The following is a 22,861-nucleotide window of genomic DNA, read 5'->3' on the forward strand; positions in this document are numbered from 1 at the left end:
CAGAAATTGAATATAAAATGACAATATAAAAAGTTAAGAGAGAAAGCATACAGCCAGAAGGTACAAAGGAAGTTGAACAATTTAAAATGGTACAATATGCAACATGTACTGTTTTTTTTTTAACCTAAGCTGATGCTGGCAATTTACAAGGATCAGAATCCAACACTTGCCCCATTTTTTTGTTGTTTTGTTTCATTTTCATGTACCAATGCAGCACACTATAGAAAGATCAGCCTGTACCAAAGCTTACATTTGTAAATAACTATAAACTGCAGTATCTTACAGGAAAAAGAAATAACTTTTTTACATTTTTAAAATAACTTGCATACTTTTTATGCCAGTCAAGTGGCAATGTTCAGCATTCAGAGGGTTTGGACATAGTGGCAAATTGGTTTGTGATTTTTATTTTTTAAAACATGGGTCATCGTTCTCTAACTCCTTGAGCATTTAATCACTTTTTATAATTATTCAAGAATGGCATGCATCTTTTCTTTGCAAATCAAGACTGCATTTTTTGGGGGGAAAAGGCTTTTTGACATTTAAATATAAGTGAATTTGACCCAGTTATATTAGGATGAAATGCCTTTTTTGAAAAAAACACACACCTTCTTTTGGGAAAGGCACAGAATACTATTATAGTCCTCAGAGGGTTAAAAACTGACACTACGGGGTTCTGTGACCTTTATTGTCATGGCAACTTTGTAATTTTAGAATGTCTTTTTGTTATTGTTCTTTGTGTCTTTCTTTACGGCTAAATTAATGTCTCTCAATAGTGTCTCCCACTATAGTCTACAAAAGATAGCTTAACATCAAGGACATATGTTGAAAATAAAGGTCAGACTTTGACTCACAGAAAAAGAAGGGGGGGAAGGAAAGGGAAAAAAAAGGTTTTAAAAACATGCACAGATCAGACAAAGAGCATATAAATATAACTACAAAAGTATGTAAGAAAAACCAAGCTCCAGATAGGCAGTTCAGCAACAAAAGTAAGACTGATTTCAGAGGCTCAGATCAGGCCTAGTGCAGTACTATGAAGTTTAGTGCAATGTTCCTGTGGTCACTTGCATACCTGGTTGCTTACCTGGACGCTAATGTTTTTCTAACTCAGTTACATAGATCAGATGGTCCTCGGGGGACTTCCCATGTGTTTTACTAAGGTGCAGTTTGACTGCATGCTTGCTTGCAAAAGTTCGATTACAGAGCTTGCACTGGAATGTGGATCCTGAGTCCTCCTCGGCAATTCCAAGTGAGCCTAAAGTCTTATTTGAGAGGACCTTGGAAACATTTTGCTGTTCTTGTATCTGATTAAGGGGCAATTTGGACAGATCCTTCAAACTGAACCCTAAATGTGTCTCCAAGTGACTTATATATGTGGAAGCAGTCCTGAATTGAGAGGCACAATCATTGCAAAAGAAAACAGGATGACCTGTATCCAAATTCTTTAAAAATTTAGTTCCACCTGTCCTCCTTAACTGATACTTCACATTGGCCAGCCAGTGGCTAATTGTGGTCATGGAAAGACCAGTAAACTTTGAGATATGAACCCGTTCTTGTGGGCCTAGGTCCGACATAATGTATTTGCCTTCTGGTGTCTCCCTCAAACTGGAAGCAAACTGGGCTTGAAGGATGAGAAGATGCTGAGGGTTCCAGTTTGACTGCCTACCCTTCCTCTTGTGTACTGGAGACAGTTCGTCCAAAGCTTCTTCAAAGCTACTTCCATCTGCATCAGATTTTTCTGACACAGAAGATGGAGTCGAAGACTTGGGAGTCAAGCGCCCTGTGAGGTTCTTTACCATGTCAGAAATATCCATTAGGGCACTTTCTCTTAGAGGAGATGAGACAGAATCAGTCACACTGGAAATCAGTGGTTTGGTTTTAGACTTTGTTAAATCAATAGGCTGATCGCTGTTCTCGTAATAGTACCGGTCAATAGCCTCAGCTTGCTTGGCCGGAGTTGTAGGGTAAATGGGTTTGTCCAACATGCTGTTACTAATTTTATATAACATGGCCAAAGGATCCAAAGAAGGACTTACAGGATTAGAGACTTTTCCTAAGTGGGTATTCATGATGGACTGCAAAGCACTCAGTGGGTTAATGAATGATTGCTCTGGTGAATGATCTGTAATGATACCTAAGTTATTACAGCCATTTGTGACTTTTGCTTTAGGTGGTTCAGTACCATTAAGTGCATGCGGGTCAGCTAGAACATCCTTTTTGACCTTCTGAACCTCAGTCTCAGGACTCTGTTTTTGCTGTTGTGGCTGCTGATGTAGTAGTTGTTGTTGTTTGTTGCTTTCCTCTGATTTTGGAAAGTCTTTGCTTTCCTTAGGAGCAGGGGACAATGGCTTGACTGGAGAACATTTTTCTTTCTCTGAAGGCTTTTCTTCTTTTTTAATATGGATTTTGCCCGTGACCTTCTCTACTAGCTCTTCCATGGCAGAGACATTACTTTTATGAGGAGGGGGTGTCAGATTGCCTGGTGAATGGATTAGCGCACTGTGTTCTGAAGACAATGATTTTACACTGCTAGCATATGATGGCTGAATCTGAACACTTTGCACAGTTGGCTGAAGGGATTTAACGGTTCCTGGAAGCTGATAAGCTGCATGAATGCTAGGGTAGCCTCCCCAGGAAGGTGCTCCATTTTGAGCTTTGCTTATAGCTGTGGTTACTGTGTTCTCCAGAGATTTCAATATGTCAATTCCACCTTTTGGACTTTCATCTAGATCCTCTTCTCGGAGGTACTGATATACAGCTACTGGCTCAAATTTTTCTGCAGAGTCCTCATTTTCTTCTTTAATTTTTTTGTCTGTTTCAGTAACAATCACCTGTTCTTTTTCTGGCTCCTTCTTTTCTTCAGAAGTTGTAGATCCAGCAGGAGAATCCGGCTGCTTTTTAATAGTTGTAGCTGGTAATCTTGTATGAGTGGTAGGTGGCAAAGGTATGGACTGTATCTTTTCTTCAACTACAGGGTCCAGTACTAGCTGTTTTCCTTTCTTAGAGGCCGAATTAGTTACTTTCAAAAAATGTCCTGTGACCATCATGTGAGCAGTCAGCTGCTGCAAAGTGTCATGAGAACTGCCACATTCCATGCATTTTAATATCTGAGCTTTGCGGGCCTCAAACTGCCAAGTGTAGCTAGCACCATTTTGATAGCCATAGCGATTATTGGGCGTTACATATGGATTGGCAGTTTTCTGATCCTTTGCTGCTTCACTAAGTGTCGTCTCTGAAGTGATTGCTGTTGGCTCAGGTGAGCAAGGTGAAACCAAGTCCTGAAGTGCTCGTTTTTTGGTAGAAGGCACCAGTTTGGTGATGGCTGGTACTGGTTCCTTCAGAGGCACTTTCTGGTAATGCTTTGTTTTTATCATATGGACACTTAAGTCTTGTAAAGATTCAAATGAATGACCACAGTACATGCATTTTAGTACTTTCTGGGCATCCTCTTTGCCTTCCATTTCCATAAGTGATCGCTTTCTGGGCTTTGACCACCGTTTGGTTTTTTCAGATTCTTTATCTTGGTTGTCATCCCGGTAATGTCCAGTTTCATTCATGTGCACTGTAAGCTCTACCAGTGTATCATACGCTGCGCTACAGTCTTTGCACCGGAATTTACTGGCACCAGTGAACACAGAACCATACAGTTTATTGTTTTGCCGGTAAAGTTGTACTGTGCTGAACAGACTGGGCTCTGGTAGAAGTCCATATGAGGTCTGTTGCAGAGTTTTGGCCAAAGCCGCTTGATGCCAGTCATAACCTGAACTGCCACTGCTACTGTTACTAGTACTACTGATGCTTGTAGTGGTAGTAGTGTTGGTACTGGTACTGGCACTTGTATTTGGGGTACTGATACTAGTGGTGCTGTTAGGGGTGCTTTCTTTCTGGCTGTTTTCATTATTCTTTGCTTTTTTTAAATCTAAAGCTAAACCAGACCAACAAGATTCTGACAGTAAATTTGCATACACGGCTTTTATCTGTGCTAAGCTGTCCTGTGGGTAGGAAGCATTGTCCAAGCACTTGTGATCTTCTTTCTCTTCTTTAGAGGAAGTGCTTTTGAAATGGGCCAGTTGGTCACTGTTTTCACTGAATGGTGAACCATAACCTGCATCTTGATTTGTTGCTGTGCTGACTGGAGAATTCTGGTAACTTTGAGCCTCCTTGATCTCTGTTTCATCATGGCCCGTGTACTCAGTTTCTTGAATGTCCAGAGGCAACCCATCATCCTCCCCGCTTTCTTCATCAATTTCTGCTGCTTTGAGTTCTTCTTCAGGAACATAAGCTTGAAAGAAAGAGAAAAAAAGAGAGAAAGAAAAAAAAAACAAGAGAACCATTAAAGAATGTAGCCATTTTCCCACACTGTAACTATTACAATAAATGAGGATTATATTCATAGCTTTTACTTCTGTGTGATAATATACCTTCTCAAATCAAAGCATTCCCTCTACAACTAAACAACTGCATGACACATCAGTAGGATTAATGTTTTACCAGCATAATAACCAAGTCTGACTGAAGCTAAAATACATTCTTCAGTTACTTATTATGATATAATTACATTACAATTTTGCTGTTCTGGAGTAAATAATCTGAGGATTATGACTTCAATTTATTTACTCATTTACCAGATTGCTAAATGGATGGGTTATTGTATTTTTTTCCACAACAATAGAAACTTATTCAGTTTAATTTCAATATATTACATTCAACAATCCAGTCTATGCAACACAGAATGACTATAAAGTTCTATGAAAATAGAGTAAAACTAAAAAAAACTCATATTAGAGTTTAAATTAAACACTAATTATTAAGTATTGTTATCATTAAGAGTTATATATGCCTATATTATGAATAATACAATGCAATTTTTTTCTTCATATTTTTCCAATTTTTCTTCTGAATGGTGCTGTTTTTACTTTATGGACTGAATCTGTAGTTCAAATAAATTCTAATTTTGTATTTAAAATTAACCCAAGTTAACTGGATGAGACAATCTATCCACAATATACAATATAAAGGATCAACCTGGTAAAAGGCATACAACTAAGCGTTTGAACAGAAGTAACAATAGGCACTAGGTAACTAAGTTTTCTTAACACATTATTGGAAGATAAAAATACATGCTAAAATATTAACAGATAAGTACTCTGCTTACTATCTCTTATTACCTCATGACCTCCAGTCAGGATTATTGCAATGCACTCTACAGGAGTTGCATTTGAAGAGCACTCAGAAGCTTCAGCTGGTGCAGAATCAGCAACATGGGTGATAAATTGTTCCAGTTTTTTGGCCCATGTAACAACACTACTTTGTGAGCTGCATTAGTTGCCAATGTGCCAAGCTACAATTCAAGGTTTTGGTTGTTGCCTTTTCTGCCATAGCTCCAAGCTTGTGAAACATTCTCCCTCTGGGTACAGAAAGGTCCTGACACTACTGGCTTTTTGTAAAGGCCTGAAGACCAGGTTCTCTGCCCAAGCCTGGGGCCCTGAGAATGTGCAGGGATCCATTTCTTGGTTATGTTAGAGATTTCCCTAAAAACTTCCCTTTAATTTACAATATAGTTATATCCAACTAACTAATTAACTAACTACCACATAATAAAGTACTCGCTGCAGTAAACAGTAAAATAAAATTCTACAACACAATATAGTTAAACTATCCCAAGTCAATAAAACCAATACAAAAGCAGATTAATCTATGTTTAGATTGAACGTTGAAACAAGATTCCAACAAGGTACCCAGATTGATATAGGGTAGCAATTCTTTAGCGTAGTCCAGACTGGGAAACTGAAACCAAGAATACTAATATGATATTTATTATAAGGTTATAATAACAGTCTTGCAAGTCTGAAACATTTCCCTCCTTCCCGGCCTTTATGTTCCAGAGAATTAGGGAGGGTCAATTTTGAAATGCTTTCTTCACCCCCATTTCTACTCTGGACCCAGATTTCTTTTATCACACCACTGTCTAGGACTAGGTTGAAGCGTTTTCTCCTGTCTCTTAAGGTTCTATTACAGCCCATTACAAATGGCAACATCCAATAATTCCCAAACACTTTCCAGAACAATTATGTCTTGACCAGTTTCTGAAAGAAAAAAACAGGGAGTTATACAGGAATTATTACAGAGAAACCTATTGGCATTCAGCACGAGGCTTGCAATATGTAACATAATTAAAATATGTAATATAGGGTTTTTTTTTTCTTTTTAAGTCAATGCTTTTGGCTGCCTGGACAACTTCCTGCAGTTTTTTGGCCAAATATCAGAAGTGACTTGCCATTGCCTCCTTCCTAGGGCTGAAAGAGAGTGACTGGCCCAAGGTAATTCAGCTGGCTTTGTGCCTAAGGCTGGACTAGACCTCACAGTGTCCTGCTTTCTAGCCTGATACCTTAACCACTATACCAAACTTGCTCTAACGTAGATTTAAAATGTGTAATTACAATATGCAGTATAGATTTAAAATACACTTTATTTATTTATTATCATATTTGTATGGCTGCTCATCTTGCAAGACATCTAATTGTATATATAATTCTGTTTGAATTCTAAAATGTATTAGGTATGCCTTATGTGGTGTATGTCAGTATTAAACCGCATATTATAAAACTGGTTTGTTTCAACAATAAGAAAGTAAGCTTCAACTAACAAAAATTGAATGCTTCTAATCTCTCCATGAATTTATGTTAAAAAAAGAGGAAAAGACTGGACTTGCTACCTGCTTATTTCAATCCCAATAGACTATGTATTTTACAATTGTTTTAGAATGGCTAACCAGGCTAGGTTAGCCAATCTAAATTCAACTACAAAACATTTAAATAGGGGGGAAAAGCTATATGTATATATCTTGGGCAAAGATGACATTTTATCTGTGAATATAAATCTCAGAATTATTCTGATCATGTACATGAAAGAAACCACTAATGAACCAATGGGATTTACTCTAATATATCGGACCTGGCTACCTTCGAGACCGCCTCCTGCCACAGACTACCCCCCACCGACCTGTACGCTCTCACAGAGTGGGTCTCCTCAGGGTGCCGTCAGCCAGACAGTGCCGGCTGGCGACCCCAAGGGGGAGGGCCTTCTCTGTGGGAGCTCCCACCCTCTGGAACGAACTGCCCCCAGAGATCAGGGTGATCCCTGATCTCCCTTCCTTCCTCCGCGCCCTCAAGACGTGGTTGTTCCAGCTAGCGGGACTGGCCTAAGGGATTTTAAAGGGGTTTTAATTATTTTTAATTGGACATACTTAAATATTTCATTTTAATCAAATTTTAATCAGGTATATGTACATATGTTAGTATTTTATCTAATTGTCAGCCGCCCTGAGTCCGAAAGGAGAAGGGCGGGATACAAATGCAATTAATAAATAATAAATAAATAAATAATAAAATAAATATAATATTTGGGGGGGGGGAGGATTTGAATTGTTCTTTATTTAGTCAATACTTTGGGAAATATATCATATTTGTTTGGTCGTCAATATGTTATAGGAGGAGAGACGGTACTGTAATAAATATTAGACCTTAGTCCTGACTAATATAAATACATTTATTAAAGTCCATTTATAATTCTTGTAATGTAACTTTGGGCAGATATTCAGGGCCGAGATTATTAAAATTCTCACCCTGATCAACAATCAAATGACCCCTCAGGAATGTAAATATAGTGGCAACATCAAAGAGGTCCAGGGTCAGCATAGGGAGGCCAGACCTGCCAAGACTGATACCGCTTGCAACCCTTTCGTTCATGCCTCATTTTTTTAATACTTTATACAATAGTTAGAAAGCATCCAATGAAAGATTTACGAAGTGGCAACAGCTATTTTACTTATTTGTTTCTTACTTTCCAAAATACATTACTCATTTTGATAAGAAAAAAAGGCTTAGCATAACAAATTGCAGTCCATTCCTATAAAATCTGATCCTATTGTTTAAGTCATTAAAACGCAATATGCTCAAAATATTTTTTTCAATGCTGTTAGTGTTGGAAAAATGACTTTGTTCCTGGAAAAAAAGGAACAGAAGTAATAAGGATAGTGTTGTAGTCAGATACAGTAAAGGCTTTTAAAGAATGGCCCAGTTAAGACCACTGGGTCCAAGGTCTAAACACTACCAGCTGCACCACTGCTTGATTTTAAATAGCGTGCATTATTCTATTAATAAGCTATAATTAAACAGAAATGGTGAAACTAAACATGACAGGTTGTTTCAGAATTTTGCCTCCTACTAAGGTTGGCCTGTGGCATTGAGCCTCCTACCAATCTATGACGCAGATGTCATGCAACAATTTTAACAAGAGTGGTCTGCAGTTAAAAATAAAACAAGAGATAAATATTTAAAAGTGACAAGCATAAAGCAAGCAATGACATATCCAAGTTGATTATCAAACTTTGCTATTGTTTTGCCACCTGGTGAAATGATACAATCTAACCAAAATTACGTATTTATTGGAATCAAACTATTCTTTTTAACTAACAAATGTGATATTCATGAGCAGATGGTCACTATATCAAAATACACTTATTCTAAGGGCCCACTTCAAAAAAAAGTCTTATATACACCTAAGTATTGTACTAAGTTTAGATTCAGAATACGAATTGTTACCACGGGAAGATTAAATAACAGATATATGATTCTACCAGAAGCAAACAGAACTGGATGGATGAAAAAGAAAAGTACCAGCAGGCATAGCTACCAAACCAAACAATGTTACTTTTATAATTGGGTGTTTTTTTAAAAAATGTATTAATTGTTCATTTTGATTTTTATTTTGATTATCAACAGTATAAATCTACTTAAACCGTATTGAACTCAGTGGCTACACACTGATGTACATTCACCTGAAAGTGAGTTCCACTTAACTCAATAGGACTTTCTACTAAATAGGGGTGTGTGTATGTCTGTATATAATTTCATTGTTAAATCTTTTTAAATATATTTTTTCTTAGAAGCATATGCTAAAATTCGTGATATTCCCATCTGACCCATTTCTCAGTAGCATTCAACATTTCTGAAATCTGCCTGCCAAAAATAAGAGGCCCCTTTCTCCCCTTTCATTTACCAGTATTCTGCAGTATTTATTTATCTCTCCACTGATTTCCCCTTTTCCCCAAATCTCATTTTATTTTATTGAAAGGACAATTTAATGTGATTTCTAGTAATAATGGAAAAGTTCTTCAAATAATATAACATTAAATAATACCAAAGCTAAAAATATAAACATCTAGGAAAAGGAAGACAAATTAATATATTTCCAACTGGAATGCTTTTGTAGGCTTCAGACTGCCATGTGCTAGTATACTACATTCTAACAAAAATCTATAAAAATGATTTATAAATCCAGCTTTATGGTTATAGTTCATTAAAAGTTATTCTGAGTCTCTATTCTATCCTTCACCTCATTCTACATTATCCCATTCTGTAGATTTTGTGATTCATATACTTGATCAGCAACCTGGCATTTTTGGTTGAGAAAGACAAAGGAGAACTTGTCCACTCTTGCTTCCAAATCATATCTTTATTTAAAATATGAGATTGTCTGTGTTAGTTTTGCTTCATTTTTTTCTATTAGATCAAATTCAAATATTTCTTAAATATTTCACACAGAACAGTGTATTAAAACCAAGTGAACTTGAGAAAAAAGCAAAAAAAAAAAGTTATTTATCTCTTCTCCTACACATTGCTAAAAATGCCTCTGCCCAACAGATTTTTTTCCAAACAGAGGTCACAACTATTTGCCAAAGAGAGAGAAGGTAACCTTCTGCCTTATATTATGCTACCTTAGAGCAAAAGACCAAAAGATTACTGTTATACTACAGTATGTTAGCACAAACATTAATACACTAATATAAATTACTCTGAACTGGCATCCCCTCACTTAAATAAGAAAAACCTAAAAATTGACAAAAACTTTGTCTATGTGTATTTAATTCACAATTTTTGTAACCCAAAATCTACAATAAAACAAAAAATAGACATAAAATTGATAGAAATCACCCAATTATAACCAGAAACATTCAGTCATGATTAAAAACACAGTGGAACATTATTGAATGTATTTATATTTGAGTATACATCTAAACATTTTCATTTAGATATAAAAAACTGACTGATTAATCAATGATCATATTTATACTTGCACATCCCAACAAGCCAGTTCAGACCTTAGGATCAGAAAATGCTGCATTATCATGGGCTATTATAGCAATATACATTTTACAAGATTTTAAAAATGTATTGTCTATAAAAATCTGCATTTTTATGTTTAGTATCTTATGCTGAATACCTATGATTCTAATATTGCAACAGCATATGAGCTAAGCATATTTGAGTCTTTTCAGCAACATTTAGTATAAACTTTACCACAACAAAAATATTACAGTTCTAGAGACAGTGAAATTTAATTCTGATTAACATACATAAGACCACATTTTCTGAACAAGAATAAACATTTCTACTCTGTTAAGATTTTTTTTAATCTATAATACATCTATTTATCATCTATAAAAGCAATGCAAAGAGAAAGAATTTGTATCACTGATTTCCTGAACAATATTATGTCTACAGATATTTGCATAGACTGCTTCTTTTTTGGAATCTATAAAGAACATCAAACGCTACTCATGGACAGATTGTTCATCTCTCAGTCGGCCTTGTAAGATATTATCCTACCCTTCTGTAATTAACTGCACTTTTTTGAACTATTATTAGTTTCAAGATAAACCGTTTTTTCTTAATGAAAATATTTTCTTCTTCACTGTTCAAAATGCAGCCAGAAATACAAAATAAATTTGATGCTCACTGACAAAAAGGAAAAACAAGTCAGGCCTTGAGACTGACTTTTTGTGGTTTTAATCCCTTTCCATTAAAAAAAAAACATTTTATTTGGGTTACTTGACTTTTTCTACAGACATTATAAAGTACAAAGGATTAAATCGTTAAGCGGTATTTTTATCCATGTTTGAGAAACACATTTCCTGTCAGCTAAATGTATTATACAACTTTTTTCATACTATACCAATGCAGAAATATTAAGAAGTAAACACACAGACTAAGTAATATTATAATTCAATTTGTCATGATAAAAATCACCAAAATTTACTTCAATATCACTGATGTATATTTGTCAGTGGAAAATACAACACTCAGTTTTCAGATTTTTGCAATGTTAATATCAGTAATATTAACAAAAATAATATATGTGATTAAGGTCACTGTTTTTTAAGAAAAACGTAGTAAAATAAATTTAGAGTTTTTTAGAATTTATTCAAACTAGCATTTTAGTATTTTGTCTTACATGAATCCCTGTCTTGCATGAAGCCAGCTAATACAGTATTAGATAAAATAAAAGATAGTTCTGCATTAAATTGCTAGCATCTGAAAGCACCAAAGAGGTCAACTAATAATTTAATACTGTGATGAAGCATTTCCCAGGGAATATTTTTCTTCAGTCCCTGTATTTCGATAATTTTTTTACGAGCTTGATATGCATCTGTGATCAGTAATCACAGAGAACATATTTAGATTTATTCTGATTTTAAAATGTCTACAAGTATGGTTACAGTACATTCTATATTACAACGTACAATAAAACTAAGAACCTCTGTTTCTCTGAATTTTCACAGGAGGTATATCCTACAAATTACAGCTATACAACAAAATTAACTGGAGACTGAAGATACTTGTTTTTATTTTTCTATTATTGCGTCATGTTAAAAATATGTATACATATGACATGCCTTCTGGATACAAGTATCTCCCCAATGATCTATTGTTGTCTTTGAGCAGCATTAAAATGTTGCATTCCAATGAAAGCCAACATGACACACTATATATTGTATTGTTACCAGTACAGCACCTTTAAGATTTGCTTCAGTAAAAAAAATGATATACTGTAAATAAGTCAGCTCTTTGTCTGAAAAGACAAAGCATAATGGTTAAATAATGATGTTGAAGAAATAAAATTGTCTGATTAAAATATATTAAATGCATCATCGTTTCTTAGTCAGTTGCACAAACACACGTGTCATGCTATTCTCTACATATGTTCACTCTTATTTATATTAATCATATATTTTTCACAATTATGAACCAGGGAATATCAAAAGGAGGTACCCATAACCACTAAATTATTGGCATATTTAAAAGGGACCTCAGTAGGTTGCAGATTCCATTTGTTTTTAACTGTGCTCGATATAATTAGATTACTTCAGTATTATAACTAAGCCTCTACTTACAAATGCTTTTGTTACATACAATCCAGCTGAAGCTCGCCCAGACTTCTAAGGCACTTACAAATAGGAGCATTCCATTTTCAGCAGTCTTAATTCTCACTGGTAAACAGTAAATGCAGAAACTGCAAAACCATGTCCTGCTGAATCAACTTACTATCTTTAGCAAGGGAGGACTTTCAATGTAATGTATACAGTATACAGAACAATATACTGTAATTATTTATCACCATACAATATTGATCAAGACCTTTTGCTATGGAATGCAAAGGGATCACTAGTAATACCCTATTATCAATTAACATTTAGGCTGGAAGTCACTTAAAAGGCCATAAAAATATATAACTTGCATGAAAATCCCAAGATTAAAGCTATTTTTCTGTTGCTCTGAATATAAGAGAACCACTTTAAGAAAATCCTTCTAGGAGAGTACAGAATATTAATATATATACATACATGTAAATATATCTGTAAAACAGTTCAGATTATTCATACACAGTCTAACATCCAAAGCTCTGTATAATACAAGTCTCTGCAATTTAGCCCATTTAACAACATTGACCTCAAGGTTAATAAACTGGCTAAATCCCAAGCTTTCAGCTTCAAGTACTTCATGGCTGTAGAATCTACCTCAGAGTAACTGATTGATGGGTTTAGACAAAATTAAGCAGTTGTGTAATAATTTCAAGTTAGGATTATTAATGAACCAAAAGATATTAATAATGGGTACAAATAAATCAATTGGTAACTTTTCTGTATTCGTTGTATTATGTCTATCACTTTTGTGGACATAATTTAAAGTTTCTGGGCATTTTTGACTACTTTTCTATCCAAAGTATCCAGATTAATCAAACTTTCTCTTCCTGACAATTGGCTCTCAACTGAGTCACATGTCAAAAAAAGTCAACCAAATAGGCAAGGCAAGTTAATAATGTCTATTTGAACTCTTTTCAATAGGTATATTATTCTAAGTTTCAGTTCAATCCTAGGATTCAGTCTCTGTGTGTATATATATAAAATAACTATCAAACAGTTTCTACAAAGTGGAAAAATACAGTACAATATAGTCGACTACCGATTTGAAAAGAGGAAATATGTCAAAATATAAGTACTCACAAATGCCAGAGTTCTACAGTATCAGCAGTTTTTCTGCATAATAGGAATGCTTAAATCTGATAACTTCTCACCTCCTCCCTCTCAGTCCACCCTTTTGGTCTTTAGAGTTAATTAGACAATATTTTTAAGTAGTGGGACAAGCAGCTTACACTCTAATGCTAACAGAAGGAATGGCTCTTTCTCTGTCAGATAAACCACACACACAAACATTTCTTCTAATGTTTTGATCACCAAAGAGAGCTGCATATTAATCAGACAATCTGCCACTCTACTGTCAATAATATTCTAACTAGAAAAAAAACCAATCATTTTCATCCCTACTGGCAACATTAGAACATTTAACCTGTTTCCATTACTTATACAAATTACTGTTATAAGATGGGACAGATGTTAGAATCAAGCCACAAAACTGACTGCCATGCATTCTTTATATGGAGAAGAAGAAGAGAGAAAGCTGTTAGAGCATGTTATGCCGCATCAATAATGCTCCCTCTGCTACTTGATTCATTAACTTCCACCATCAACATTTCACTTTCTTTCTGTGTTCCATCTCATCTAAGCTTATTTCATTTGGAAGCAAATAGTCTTTTTCAGCTATTTTTTTTTAATCAGGTGCTCTCGAGGGTCAAAGGAAAGGAAAGCAGAGGGAACAAGAGAAAGAAAACCCAACATCCTGTCAAAAATGCTATTTCTCTAACAGAGATGATAAAAGAGAAGTCAGTTAAGATATTGGTACTCTAAGATGGCTGTCACTTTAGATAGAAGATGGCACAACTCACCTAGACAGGTGACACTCTGGTCGGGCAAAGGGTTGATACATTATTGAGAACATGAGAGATTAGGAACGACAAAGACTCTAGGCCCAGAGTGCCTGGGGCTTTTTAAATAGTAAAATCAGCAGGCGCATGAATTTCAGCCTCCATTTGCATTGCAGCCTCCATTTGCATCATCTCCAATTTGAAAAGAATCTCAGATAGTAGGGCTAGATGAGACATCTATCTAAGACCTTAGAGAGCCAATATTAGAATAGACAATCTCAGGCCAATGATCTGACTCAAACTTAAAGCATATTAAGTAGCAATAAAATATGCACTACAAGTTTAATTATTGTAAGATTATTATGCAGATACAGTGATAAAAACCAGGGCCAAATTCTCCAGCTTGCTACTCTGAAGCCATATTTTAGAACAAAAATCTAAATTATGTATAGGAATACTTTGGGAAAAAAAGTGATACTGTCACTGAACTCAATTATGAAATTTCCACTATTGGAAGATTATAGATACCTAATGTTGCTATATCCCTTTCTTCTCCTTGCTACTTGTTTCATTATACCATGCATAATGAAGCAGTTCAACAATAGATTAATGCAGAAGATAACAACAACAACAACAATAATAATACAAAGTTGGAAGGGGCCTTGGAGGTCAAGTAGTCCAACCACTTGCTCAGGCAGGAAACTGTATACCATTTCAGACAAATGGCTATCCAGTCTCTTCTTAAAAACTTCCAGTGTTGGAGCATTCACAACTTCTGGAGGCAGGTTGTTCCACTGATTAATTGTTCTAACTGTCAGGAAATTTCTCCTTAGTTCTAGGTTGCTTCTCTCTATGGTTAGTTTCCATCTGTTGCTTCTTTTCTTGCCTTCAGGTGCTTTGGAGAATAGCTTGACTCCCTCTTCCTTGTGGCAACCCGAGATATTGGAACACTGCTATCATGTCACCCCTAGTCCTTCTCTTCATTAGACTAGACATACCCAATTCCAGCAACTGTTCCTTATATGTTTTAGCCTCCAGTCTTTCCTCACTTCATCTTTGCAGGCATGGATTATTTGCTGATATTCTGCCTTAGTTATGTGCCCCCCTTTCCATTTTTTATACTTTTCCTTTTTATCTTTTAATTTATCAGAGAGTTCTTTATGCAGCCATGCTGGTTTCTTTTGAGAGCTGTTATTTTTCTTCTTCGTTGATATTGTGCTAGACTGGGCTTTTATAATATCACTTTTCAAAATTTCCCAAGCTTCTTGAGTTGTTTTCCCCTTGAGGATTCCCATCCATGGAATCCTTCCCAAGCTCTAAGTTTATTGAAGTTAGCTCCAAGACTCTAGTTTGACTGTGTTCTATTGCTTGTGCTTGCATAATGTTGAATTCCAATATTGCATGATCACTCCCCCCCAAGGTCCCTGTGGCTTCAACACTTTCTATCATTTCATCTCTGTTAGTGAGAATTAGGTCCAATATGGCTGATCCCCTAGTTCCCTTCTCTACTTTTTGGCAAGGTTGTCTGCTAGGTTTGTCAGGAATCTGTTTGATCTTCAACCTGGTGCAGACTTTGTGTCCCAGTTGATGTCAGGGTAATTAAAGTCCCTCATTACTATTGTGATGTGCTTCCTACATACTTTAGATGTTGAAGATGCTGTATTTTCTTATATATACTCACATTTTCAAAGTGATGCTTTAATTGAGTATTGTTGGCTTAATTACTTTTATCACCACCATATACATACAATGGAAAAATGCAACTATAAAGTAATAGCATATAAATTTTACATTCCAAAAATATATGTCAGTGGAGGCCTTATCCACTAAAAGGAGGGAAAAACATATATCAAGTTATTGAAATGTAGGAAAATTGCAGACAAATATACTATTTTTAAAAAAAATACAGATCCTAATTCCTACAACTCTAGGTAAATGTAATGTACAAATTAGCTCAAAATATTAAATCATGTATTTAAAAAATATACTATTAAGAAGTAACAAAGACCTGTTTAAAAATGAGTTCAGTATATCCAAAAGCATTAATATATCAAGATCTGCTAAATACCATGTGTATATTTTTGCAAAAATGCAGAGGCTCTATCAACCACTTACAGTTTGACTTTGATCCCTTCTCTAATTTCTAGCATGAACATTTGATAGGAATATTGGCACATGCAGTTTGAACACTGCTCAGTTTGGCAAATTCCCATTGACTAAAAGGAATCATACTCTGCTGAGAACTGAGTGAAAACAGGGTAAGGATTTTGATATTTGGCCAATTTTAAGTATTTGTCCCTGAGGGAAACTATACCGATATCTCCACTGTAACCGTAGACATAGTAACTCATTGCTTTAATTTCCTGCTTTAAAAGTTAGCAAAGAAAAAGGGAAAAGACACCGATGCCCTTTGGGTAATGGAATCTTACATGTAGCTTACAGTGCAACCCTTGCAAAGAGTTCACAACTACAGTATGTGGTAAATACATTAATAAAAAAAAAAGAAAAAAGAGATGAAAGGGAGCAAAGATACAGATTTTTAAAACAAAAGATGAAATCTTGCTTTAGAAGAGCTATCTTTGCAAAGGTCTGCTACTCATTAAATCACTAAGAATATCTGTCAGACTTATCCTACTACACCATTTGGCTGATGTCAAACCTAAACAAACCAGATCAGAAAACCAGCCAGTGGCAGGACATAAATGAAACGAGAGAAGACCAGTCTCACTGTAACTCACATGGTTTGCTTGCTGATTTTGGGAGGAGGGGGGAAGGAAAGAAATAGTGGCAATCATGACAGTCATTTGCAGTACTAATGTCCAATTCAGCCTCCTTTCATTCTCCTGATTTAGGTGGTCAGAGTAGTTTCGTAGACGACACAGGGAAGCTGTGCTGTTTAGCAGGCTGTTTAATGGGAAACTGGCAGTCTTATTTCTTTTCTAGATTTGGTTTGTCACTAGGTCTCCATTACATGCCACTCAGCTTTGATATCTTTGGACAGGACTGATCAAAAGATGTCATTTGACCTACACAGCATGGCAGAAACTTGGAGAAGTCTCATAAAGCAACACTCTGGCTGTAAATAAAATGACATTATTATTTCCTCTCTCCTATCATGTAGAAAAGCCAATTATGGTAATGCACTGCATGTCAATGAAAATACAGCAATCTTTTTGGAGCAGCTTCTGCTGGCGTCCGTGTTACAACTCTGCTTCCTGGAAAAAAAATTGCCCATCGGAAAGTGAAAAGGAATTGGTGAGAGATGTCTTGCAGACTCTTCATAAAATTCTGGTATTTTTTGCAGTCCTGGTGATTGTTAAAAGTGTAAGAAAAATAGAGGCACTAAATCTAAACTGCTAGCTTCTGAATTATCAAATAGTATAATTTCAAATAATTTATAGTTCATTGGAATAATCACTACACACACTATATCCTAAGCTTCTGAATGACAAGAAAGCTGGACTGATATCAATAAATACTATAATGACCAATATCCTTAATTATTTATAGTTCAACAATACACGTATTAGATTCTCTTCATTACAATAAAAGCCAAATCAAAGCACAGAACTAGTTTTCACAATTAGATAATCTAATTTGTGTTAAATATATAGCATAATGTCACAACATAAAGCTACATTCATCAACTACATTTTGTAAAGATATATGGTGTTACATTTATATATTATTTTAAATGAATATTTTCTAAACAGTGTTTCTAAATGTTCCTGAAATTTTAATTTCAAATGGAGAAATATGGAGAGCAGTCATGTTTAGTATGGCATTGCATACATACAGAAAAAAAGCCAAGTAAAATCAGGGCCTCTTGTACTGTAATCCCCCATTTTGTTTCCATTTTATTTCATCCATTTTATTATTCTTTACATATCAATCAGGAATCACAATTTAAAATAAACTTTGTTACCTTCCCTGTCTGGGCATGATTCTGGGTTTTCACTAAAGAAAACCATATTATCCTTTATTAATGGACGTGGCTGTATGATATTGTAATGTTATGTGAGAAGGGCATGTCTTGCATGCACGGTTTTCAGAATCTTCTCATCTCACCTATATTTCACATACGGTACATTTCTAATCTGCAGTTAGTGTATATTGATATATTTGATAAAGCAATCTTTTCATTTCACTCAGTCCGGATCTTGGCTAGGTATGATATGAGCCTTATGTCCATAATGCCTTGTTACTATTGGTAAATACATTTTATTAATAATGTAGTTATCTTTTGTATTATTATTTCATTATTCACCTGACTCACTTTTTAATCTTCTTTCCAACGTAAGGTTTAGTAAGTAATAAGTAATAATACATCTAGTGAAGTTCATGGTACAATTTTATGGACAAGATCTTGAATGTGGACTTACAAAATCCAAGTTCAACTAAATCACTTTATTTTCTCCAACGTCCACTAGATACTATGAGAAATAAATACACCAAGGAGCATCTGTCTGTACAGTGGAATTTCTTATCCTTCTTTGGATAATCATCCTTTCTGCCATAATAATATGATACTTCTGAACCAGTCAGGCACAATAGGATTATCTAACAATGAGTTGCACAGCTTCAGTAGTACTGTGACTCTCCAAAGCAAGAGGATTTAGGAGCTATTTAAATTTTTCATGGCACCATGATGTTGTTTCATATAACCAAGGGAAATTCAAATGAGAGCTAGCTTGAGTAAACTGAGTTTGCAATGGAATGGTGGATGAATTGAGATGCTAAGGCCAAGTTTGCCTGATACTCCTTTTGTCAACAAAATTTTGGTATATGGAAAACAAAAACACAGACCTTCTTGATGTGTTGAGTTTGGTTAATTTTTTGGGGGGGGTCTAGTTACATTTTTTTCTATGAAACTCTAAGAAATCTGCATCAGGTTATATTTAATTAAAAAAATATGCCGAGGATACAATTAACAGCAAATAGTTTACAAGCTGGTTCACCATATATCTTGCTGTCAACTTATTAAGATGTACAGTTTATTTCTCTTTCATGTTATTTACTAATATATTACAATTAAGATGAATAATACAATGCTGTAGCTAAAATCAAATATCTCATCTTCAAATAGAGATGCGTACAAATTTGAATAAAATCTTTGTTCAACTATAAAAAGTAAAAGGAGAGCATTAACAGAATTGCATTCAATATAATCAGGCACAATTAATTGCAAGCTTTAAGTGTAGTAATATATTGAAAACAAAGACTTTAAATGCTATTTATTCCAACTTGATTCATTTCAAATCCCAGTAACATTCATTTTGCAAAGCCCATTTTTCCCTTTATTTATTTTTAAAATAAAACATTAAAGGAAAACAGGGGAAACACATTTTGTTTAAGGGTGGTCTCTGCACTTAAGCCTGCATGATTTGCCTTTTATTTTTTGGTTTCTAGAACATAATCATCATTCCTGCTTATAAACCTTTTGCAGCTACACAGTTATTTGAGCACAGCTGGAATATCTATGCCACATTTTCAGCCAGTTTATTCAGAAAATGGGCAAGAAAGTCTCCACTATTACTTAGTACGATTAGTGCATTTAAACAATTAGACCTGCAAATAAGATGGAATAAAAACATAAAAAAGCTGTATATGTGTTCTCAGTTTTAAAAACCCTGAACCAATAAAATATAAACATGAAGTAACAGACACAGGAATGACTCAGGATTTTTTTTTCTTATCTAGATCTATAGAACAATTCCAAGTTAGATGAGAATATTGACTCCTGGAAAATTTCTATATGTGGCAGTGAAGTTAAAAGTGTCTTATATTGGAGCAAATGAACACAATTACTGGACAGAATATAGCACATACATGTAGAACAGTGGGAAATTGCAGAACTTATATTTATAGTGAGTTAAATGAATTTGAATCAGATTTAATTAGAACCCTGGGCTTCTTGCCTACTAAAATGGTTAGTATTGCATAACTAAAAATAAAGCATTAGCACAGTAATAGCAGCTACAGACAGATCACAGATATTATGTTATATACATCTGGAACCACTGATATAATTTCATTTCACCACACATTTGGCCTCACTATTCAGTTTTCTTTTCTGTATGTGCTGGATATGGGTTTGTGCATGAAAACACATAGAAATAACTTTTAATAACTACAGACAGAACTCATGCTGGAATATGGCAATCCATTTAGAAGTAACCACAACATTTATAATCAAACAATTTAAAAATCTTTGATATCATCAGATACATCAGTTTCCATGGAATGATGTCTCCAGATTTAATGTGCCACAAGACATTTTCTTAGCTACAGCAAATTGTAGTTCTACAATATGACAAAGAAATGTTTGAACAGAGCCTAACGAGATTTAAAGCTCCTAGTACCATAAGATCTTTCAGGCAACACTGCATTCTACCAGCCTCATATCCACTGTAAAAAGATGCTTAAATATAATGCAATTCTCATAACCAAATTTAATCCTTTTACCAACAAAAGCAATGCTTACAAAATTATACTTTATATAGTACTTACAAATCTATACATATTAATTGCACTGAATTAAATCTTTGTATTACGTGCAGTGATCATTCAGTGAACAGGAACCTGAATACATATTGAGGAACTATACTGAAATATTGAAATGGTGGGAACCAACATGCTATAGGATCAATGGCATGTGAAAATACAGAGCACAAAGTGCTATGTTCATTATATGGCAGTGGCAGAATACCCTATAGCTCTTCTCCTCTATCTAACACTAAAAATACAGTATAATAATATTTTTCCTGTTACTAAAATAGCAACTAAAATGACTACCAAGCTCTATTTAATGCGTGGCAAAACTGCCCTGGCACAAAGTGTTAGGCTGCAATGGATGCACTGTTTATTGAGAAGGAGTTGTGAAATTGTTATTTGCATAGCAATGAATAATATCTTAATAAGGCAATAGAGAATAGATGGCTTTAAGTCACAATTTAGTTAGTACAGTAAACAAGATAGAACAAACTTGGGAGAAAAACTATCAAGGAGAAACCATAAAAGCTGAAATCCATACATGTTTCTCAGCAACTGTACTTCTAAGAAACATTGAGTTTCACCCAGTATCCATCTAGGAAATTTACCTATGTGAATGCTTAAAATACAAATTACATTTGATTTATATCATTTTAATGTAACAAACTGTATAGGTCATACAAAAGCCTCCAATAGTTATTTTGTTAATTTTGTTATGTACATACTTAATACATAAACAAGCAGCGTTTTTCTCATAGAACGCCCAGAACGGAGTTCCGGCACCTTTTTGGGATGGAACCTTGTAGGGTAGGCAAGGCAGGTTGTATGACATGTGTGAGTTCCGGCACTTTTTTTTTTTTTTTTAGAAAAAAAGCACTGTAAACAAGCTTAATGAAAAATATTAGCTCAAGTCTTTTAGCAACAATAATTTTAAAAATGTAAACAATATCCACCACCTCAAAAAAACTTACCAGTAAAAAAGCAAACTCAAGAGTTTTATCAAGCTTTTTCTTAATTTTTGATTGAACACCCTTATGACAAAGTTTATTAATTTCTACCTTTAAATTGAAACAACCAAGTTGTTTTGCCATGACAATCAATGACACCTAAAGATGCAAAAAATGCTTTAATTATTTTCTGAAATATGACCTATTACGTCATTTACTTTTTGAAAACCCTAAGGTCATGCAACACACTTTCTCTGTCATTTGTAAGTACATTAACTTAGTGGCCATATGACAGTGAAATTATGATAATAGGCTGCTAAAATGGGTCATGCAGACACCGCATTTCATGTTAACTTCAAATAACAGTGATAATATAGTCCAAATCAAAGATGACAGTACAAAAGCACATGGTTTATTTTACTCTGGGCTCTGCCAGGAACTGGGGACTGGAGGAATGAACGAAGTGATGCTAGTGAGGGACAGGGAGGTAAGAAATTTTCTCTATTTCAAGGTGAACAGTTTAATTATTTACAGGGAACAATAGAGAACCAGCAAACTGCATGTTAAATTAGCCTATTTAAAATAAATATAACATCCTTTGTAGTTCATATTAAAGTCCATGTAATAATTAAATGAAATATTCCTAAATTAAAAATTTTAAATAGTTTATTTTAGTCTCAATGAAAGGTAGAATGATCAGCCTTAGAACTGACAATGAAGATATTAAAGTGGCAGATAAATAAGTTTATTTTAGGATCAAATATTTCATATAATTAGACAAGGACTTTAATATGAATTGCCAAAGATACTGTATTATAAATTAAAAAACTGTTTTGGGGTAACATTTTAATTTTCTCTGTGCTTTTTATCTTTACATATGTGGTCTTAAATTACAAGCACATTTGTTCTATCAAAATGCATTTAGATTACTGACAGTGTCCAAATGTACTTAATTTTTTGTAGGTATTTGCTAATTTATAGGTAACATTTTGAAAAGTTTCAATAGAAGCAAAGTTTAGATTTGGAAATCAGTTGTGTAATAGCCTATCAGAGCTGATGGTAAGAAATTATGACTGTTGATTTACGCAGAAATCCACATTTCTTTCTTTTCGAGTCAAAATGTCAAAATGATCTGGTATTAGGGGAGATAGTTATTGAGCCCTTGTCATGGTCAGATCATTCTCTCCTAAGGATGGACTTCCAGACCGCTCCCCCTCGCCGCAGGGAGACGGAACCGCCTAGATGGTTCCGTCCCAGGCGACTGATGGACCCTGAGAGGTTCCTGACGGAGCTTGGGCCATATCCGGAGGATCTGGTCCACG

The 22,861-nt window shown here is 34.8% G+C and overlaps 1 protein-coding gene across 1 annotated transcript in view; it reads right to left on the reverse strand.

The window, feature by feature from the left end:
• Positions 1–404: 404 nt before the first annotated feature.
• The window catches only part of TSHZ1 (teashirt zinc finger homeobox 1), a 51,276-nt gene continuing 28,819 nt past the window's right edge, over positions 405–22,861 (reverse strand). The window contains exons 4-5 of the mRNA XM_015822253.1: positions 6,024–6,083; positions 405–4,279 (exon numbers count right to left, since the gene is read on the reverse strand). Coding sequence (XP_015677739.1) covers positions 1,089–4,279; positions 6,024–6,083 — 3,251 coding nt within the window. The 3' untranslated portion in view covers positions 405–1,088. The remainder of the gene's footprint in view (positions 4,280–6,023; positions 6,084–22,861) is intronic.

The sequence above is a fragment of the Protobothrops mucrosquamatus genome, unplaced genomic scaffold (assembly GCF_001527695.2).
Source record: "Protobothrops mucrosquamatus isolate PMUCROS unplaced genomic scaffold, P.Mucros_1.0 scaffold1504, whole genome shotgun sequence".
Lineage (NCBI taxonomy): Eukaryota > Metazoa > Chordata > Lepidosauria > Squamata > Viperidae > Protobothrops > Protobothrops mucrosquamatus.